The 6,510-nt window shown below is 35.2% G+C and overlaps 1 protein-coding gene across 1 annotated transcript in view; it reads left to right on the top strand.

Moving 5' to 3' along the window:
* The first annotated feature begins 1,011 nt into the window (after positions 1–1,011).
* Positions 1,012–6,510, top strand: part of LOC121385660 (DNA topoisomerase 2-binding protein 1-A-like) — an 80,451-nt gene continuing 74,952 nt past the window's right edge. The window contains exons 1-3 of the mRNA XM_041516420.1: positions 1,012–1,120; positions 4,777–4,920; positions 6,031–6,173. Coding sequence (XP_041372354.1) covers positions 4,837–4,920; positions 6,031–6,173 — 227 coding nt within the window. The 5' untranslated portion in view covers positions 1,012–1,120; positions 4,777–4,836. The remainder of the gene's footprint in view (positions 1,121–4,776; positions 4,921–6,030; positions 6,174–6,510) is intronic.

Genomic DNA, 6,510 nt, shown 5'->3' with positions numbered 1-6,510 from the left:
GTAACTGAATGCAACACGATTTTCCAAATATCTCTCCTAACTGTATATCTATTAGATCTCTCTGTAACAGGCAGTTATACCCGCTGGCTCGTCTAGGTATGATCAGAAATAAGATCTTATATAAAGTATATATTATTATAGCACGTTTAGTTCACTAGAAAACACAACAAAAACACAATACACTTTGGAATCTGTATTAACCTACGCTGACAAATGTACTGCCGCAGTAGTTAATTAACAACAACAAATAATAACAACCCAGAACTGATCACTTAATTAGTTAATCTCTAGGTGTCTAGTTTACACAATATGCTAATCATTTCACCGTGACACAACACTCACACGTGTGATAATTGAGAAACGCCCCAGGAGCCCCTAAACATCATAACCCTGCTAAAACAGTAATGCATTGGGTTGGGGGTAGGTCGTTTAAGCTTATGTCGTTTAAGCTTATGGTGAGACATGAAGTGCCTCACACGTGGGCGCGGAGCGAGCAAGTTGCTTGTGGGGGGGGGGGGGGTGTGTGTTCGGAGACATATTGGAAAATTGAATTCATCCCTTTTGTCATACAGCATAGTTTGGAACCCAGTGTCGCTTTGAATTTCTATGTATAGATCGAGGTAGGAAACTGAGTTAACACCTTCAGCTGTTTTTTTTATTTCGAACTCTTGTGGGTAAATAAATGGAACGTAATCTGTAATCCTGCTATTATTGAATGATACAAGATCATTAATATAGCAGAAAGTAGTCTAAAGTTAAATGTTCTAGCCCAGACTTTTTAATTTCATGTTATACTGTATTTGCGTTTAATCGTTTATTAGTAATGCAGTGTTTTTCTTACAAGAGGTTTTACATTTTATAAACTTTCTAACATTTTTGTTTTTAACCTATAAATAATTGAGAGAGAAGAAAAAAATCGTGAGTGGATTCGTTTAATTTTCGGCACAAACAATCCTATATTTTATAAATTCCTACTTCTCGTAAACTCTCGTTTCCTGTTCTGCTGCAAGTGGCGGTCCTTATTCAAAGAATGGTAGTGGAATAACTTCTGTCTTTTTTGACAGTCATCAAAATCGCATGATCACATTTGTTTGTGTCGTAGTCGTTGTTTGATATCAAGGTGCGATGATTAGCTGTTTGTTTTTTAATTACAAAGTTACGTCTAAGATTGTCCCAAATACAGCCTGGTGTGGTTCTTATTTCTCAAAACAGCAGCAAGGTACCGAAGCCGAAGGGTAAATTTAAAGGCCAGGCAAGAGCCCAGATATATTTTTATATATTTTATTTTATGAATATTACGGTAGATCTAGCTATATGCAGTACCTTTTAAATAATGTTATTCAAAATAGCTGCTTTTAAAGCTAAGGTATGATTTTAACAACAATGACTCATTATCCAGGACATGTTATTGTTAAATTCCAGAGCTCTCGAGTTAGAACTTTCACAAGGAGCGAGATTTTGTCTGGTCTGAGTCCGACATCGTGAATCCAAATAAACTGGCGCGGGAAATAAGTGCGCTAACAATTGGTCATGGTTCGAGATTCTGACCGATAAACACAACGTGAACACCTAAATTATAATTTATAGGATTTTAATGCCTCAGATGCTTAACTGGGCCAACCGGCAGTCGCAGGCTTCTTTGTCAGTCGTCGAGATCGAATGAACAACAAAAATTATATGTGTATAATCAGGCTTAGAGTATTTTTTACATGCCTCTATACCACTAAGGTTTCAGGCATTTCCATCAGGAAGTGCAGTGGTGCAGAAATAGAAAATGTTTATCTTGCCCGCCGGACCAGAACCAACTAAAATTTAGTAGCCCTCCAGAATTTCTACTAGTCTGCCAGTCTATAGAACTATACATATTAACAATATTATAATATACAGTGTCTTTACTTCAAATGGAATATATAGATATATTGATAAAACATTGTTAAGTGATCAACATCACATGTCAAACAAGGTCAAAAAGATAGATAGACCGTTGGGCTGGTAGTTGCATTTTTTTAGTCGTCTGTAAGAATTTGGCGAGCGTTCAAGTACTTTCTGCAGCCCTGATATAAATATTTGTTATTTTTTTAACACCATCGAAATCCGTCCCATGTGAACGTCACAGACGCAGAATATATGGAAGACCATATCCATCATAAAATTGAGTGAACAACAACATAACATTGTCATCGAAGCAAATTTATGTAAATTAATTATGAAAACATTTTTGGTCAACACTGATTGTCAACCAGCACCAAACGAACTACGGTTCATATTCCAATATTTGGCGATTTTCATTGTTGATAAAACGATCAAATTTATTTTCGAAAATAGCTGTCACAATTAGCTATCGATCCCTAAAAATGACCGCGACTGAAAACTAAAAATCTAAAGACACAGGAAGCGGAGTTGTCTTCAGTTTTCTGTTAATAAATGGTTTCTGGTGAATGTCGTGTGCAAAAAAGCGGGAAATATGAATTGGGGAATGCACTGTATATAGTGTCAGTGATGTGAGATTTCCGAGTTTTCACAGAATTCCGCGTTTTCATGACCCAAATTCTGCATTTTTATATTTTTTCAGCGAATAAATAAAAATATAAATTTAACGGTTTTGTCTGACTTTTAAGCTTTTTACCGGTATTTCCGTCTTTTAATCAACACGGAAGTCATTCGACTTATCTCCCTTCCCGCACCGAACAGTAACGAGGTTTGCCGAGGTTTTCTGTTGTTAGGCGACATTTCATTGGTTCGTTTTCGCCAACCGTGTATAGCGTTAGACAATTAGCCCGCATTTTGTGAAGCGGCAATAGCAACACGGCGCAAAGATATCGTGAAGAAATCAGATAAATTAAAACTTGACGTAAACATAAAAAAAACCTGGCGATGGGAATGGCTAGAGAAACAGGCGGACAGTGTTCAGTTAGAGAAAGCGTTTTTGAGAAACTGTCGACAAGTGGAAAAGCCTATTGCCAAATTTGTCAGAAGGAAATCAAATACGCCAACCGGGGTCTTAACACAGTGATTTAACACACTTCATAAATTTGTTGTCAAGTACCATTACATGACCATTTTTGTGATATAAATAGGAAAAATAGCTCCTCATTCGGGGGGGGGGGGGGGGGGGGGGCAACCCCCTGATCCCCCTGAACAATTTTCAGAGTTTCTGACATTTGGTCACTCACATCCCTGTAGTGTACAGTATGTCGACTGGTGTGGCATCGGGCAAGATATCTTGTCTGCAGTAGTCAGAAGGTTAACAGCTTAACAAGCAGTCAGTCAGTTTTCATGAGTATAAGAAAATGGTTTTCTTGTGCTAACAAATTTTATAGGCAGCTTGAAAAAAAAGAAAAAAGCTTTCTTCTACAAGCTTCAAATTTTTTTAGTCTTGTTTTCTCTTATATATAGTTTGCACAATCAAACATCTAATTTGTTGTCGTCTGCTTGTCGTTCATTTGTGAGGTCTTTCTTCGCAGTTTGGGAAGATTTCCATTAACAATAAAGTCCAGACGAATAAGCAAGGATAGCTTTGAGTGATCAGAAAAGTTTGCCAAATTATCTTTAAAAATGCTAAACCTATAGCTATTTTCCAACAAAATATTAATTATTACGCAAATAGTTTTTGACAAATTAAATAATATTTGCCAGTTATTCCTAAAATTCACAATTGGTGAATTTGGCGAGTGTCAGAGCTAGCCCTGAGTAAGCATTTAAATACAAAACTTTACAAACCTGTAAAACCATTAATTTTTAAAAGTCGTTTATGTTTATTCCTTAAAACGACGGATATCAGATCTACTTAACTTTTAGAAATTGAGTTAAAGTGAAGGAAGGTTAATTAATTTTCCATGTGTTTCACATGACCTTGCGCATGCCAGATCAACAAGGCCACATTTAATTTTTTTAATTTTTACACACCCCACCCCCGTTATAAAAAAAATCAATTATTATATTCTATTTTCAAAAGGTATGCAGCATTTTTGTGCCTCTACTGTAGTGAATAGTAAACAGACCATTCAAAACATTTGTAAATAATTTTGAGTGTATAAATTGTTTTAATTAAGAATCAGTTCATTAGAAAATTGGTATTTTACAAACTATTTTACAAACTATTCACTGGTTTAAACAATCATGAGGGAAAAATGAACTAAACTAGCTTCTCTTGACACTGAATTTTTCCTTTTAAAAGAAATTAATCACTGTTCGTCTAATGTGCACATTTTCAAAGAGAAAAAAATTCATTTAGGAGCTTTAAAAATTGCATACGCCAAAAGGTTATTTTTCCAAACACACATATCTGAATGCAGTTAGAAACTAACAAGAGTTTTCTATTTACTTGATGGTGTTACACTTATGTTTCATGTCAACGTTGTTGATTTTAAAAAAAAGTTAACTGATATATATATATATATAATAATAAATAATTTGTGTTATATTTTATTTCATAAGAATATTCTTTCTGTAAGTAGAATATTCACGTTTTTGTCATTAGTCGAATGCAGTTTGTGACCTTACATGGTGCTTAATCAGGTCACTGAGAATTTAAAGTTTGCATAAACCATTTATGGGTTACGCAAAAATAGATTCAGGTAACCCATTTTGTTTTTACATAACTCATCATGATCATGTAAATGATGTCATAAATTCAAGTCGCGAACAAAAATGGGTTACGCAAACCATACCTACGCCATTGATGTGTGAACAAAACTGTTGCTCTCGTAAATTTCAGAGGCCTGTGTTTTGAACTTTTCATAAAAAAAACATTCTGTTTTGCTTGATGTATTTTAGTGCCTCCAGAACAAGCTAGTGGGGTGAGGCGGGTGTGGTTGATAGCGTCTCCATGTTACAATGAGCGATGCAAGTTTCAAAGTGAAGTGTGTCAGACCGGAGAACAAAGAGCAAATTGATGGAAGTTTGTTCGAAGCCTTCAAGGTACGTGTTACATTGGTTGGAAGGGGCAAACACACAAAATATCCCTTGCTGGTATCGTCTGTGTGGATTATAATGGGTTTCTTCTCTAGCTCAGTGGTGTCACCATGTGTGTGGAATTTAGCTTGGTCGATATAGCGCTTGCAGGGCTAGCTTTGGCACTTGCCAAATTTGGTAATTGCGAATTTTGTAAATAATTGGCAAATTTTATTTTATTTTGGGGAAATATTTTAATGTAATTATTAATATTTTGTTAAAAAATAGATTTTTGAAGTTGAAAGATAATTTTGCGAAATTTTCTGCTGACCCGGAGGTACCTCTGGTTTGCCTTACATGCTTGAAGTTAATGATGTTACTGGTGGCACTGTGACTGGTATATCAAAGGCTGTGGTATGTGCTATCCTGTTTGTGGGATGGTGCATATAAAAGATCCCTTGCTACTAATGGAAAAATGTAGCAGATTTCCTCTCTAAGACTGTCAGAATTACTAAATGTTTGACATCCAGTATCCGATGATTAATGAATCGATGCTCTAGTGGTGTCGTTAAACAAAATAATTTTTAACTACTGTCATAGCTGTGATCAGATGGCAGTCTTTGGCCTTTGGCTAAAAATTATTGCCATGGGTTAAGGGGAAATGTTTTTAGTTTTGTACTTTTTCATGGCAAAAGTTACTGAATTAAAATTGCTGATGGCAGCCTCAAAATCGTCATTTGTGAACATTTTGCCTCTGGCAAAAACCTTTCAGAATTGCTGTAGGTGTCAAATTCTTAAGTTCGAAAGGACCTATATTTGATCTCTGTTGGTTGACTCATCAGTGACTTTTTAAAGTTTTTTATTGCACTGATGTTGGGTGTAAGCTAGATGCTGAAAATTAATAGTAATTTGGTGAATTTGATCAGAAAATTTGTAGCCAACTTCAAGTAACCTGCAGCTAAACAGATTTATTTAAAAAAATAGCTAAACACATAAAGTTTTATTTAACGACACCACTAGAGCACATCTGAATACATATAAACAACACATCGTTTTTTGGCAAATTTAAATTTAAATCACATTTGATAATTTCACAGATGACGGCTTAAACACTGTTGATTTTTTTTTCTGTTACAGAGTCTTAAGGATCATGGGTTTTCCCCGGTGTGTGGGTCGGTGGAAGAGTGTTTGGAGGTTGAGCAGAAAGAGAAAGATTGTGTGTACTTGATGGATCCTTTCGAGGGACGAGCATTTCAACACCTGTCGGCACTAGGATGCAGGTATGATATTATTATTATTACTCGGAGAGAAAACCAGATGGTTTTAAGAATTCATCCGACAACAAGATACAGTACAATAGGATATACAATATTATTCTTACTTAGCAGGGGTGCAGATATGAAAAATAATTCACTTTCCCTCCAAACCATAATCAACTAAAATTTACTAGTAAGCCAGAATTTCTACTAAAGTAGTGTCAGAAATAGAATAAAAATGATTTTCGTCAATTATTTCTTTCATATTAAACTGACAAGTACATATTTTGTAAATACCTATTTAATGATACTCTACCTAATTTAGCCTTTACTTGTTTTGGCTCTCATTTATGTACAAGGT

The sequence above is a fragment of the Gigantopelta aegis genome, chromosome 11, assembly GCF_016097555.1.
Source record: "Gigantopelta aegis isolate Gae_Host chromosome 11, Gae_host_genome, whole genome shotgun sequence".
NCBI classification, from domain to species: Eukaryota; Metazoa; Mollusca; class Gastropoda; order Neomphalida; family Peltospiridae; genus Gigantopelta; species Gigantopelta aegis.
The sequence above is the reverse complement of the archived record's forward strand: the minus strand, read 5'-3'. Positions and strand labels throughout refer to the sequence as shown.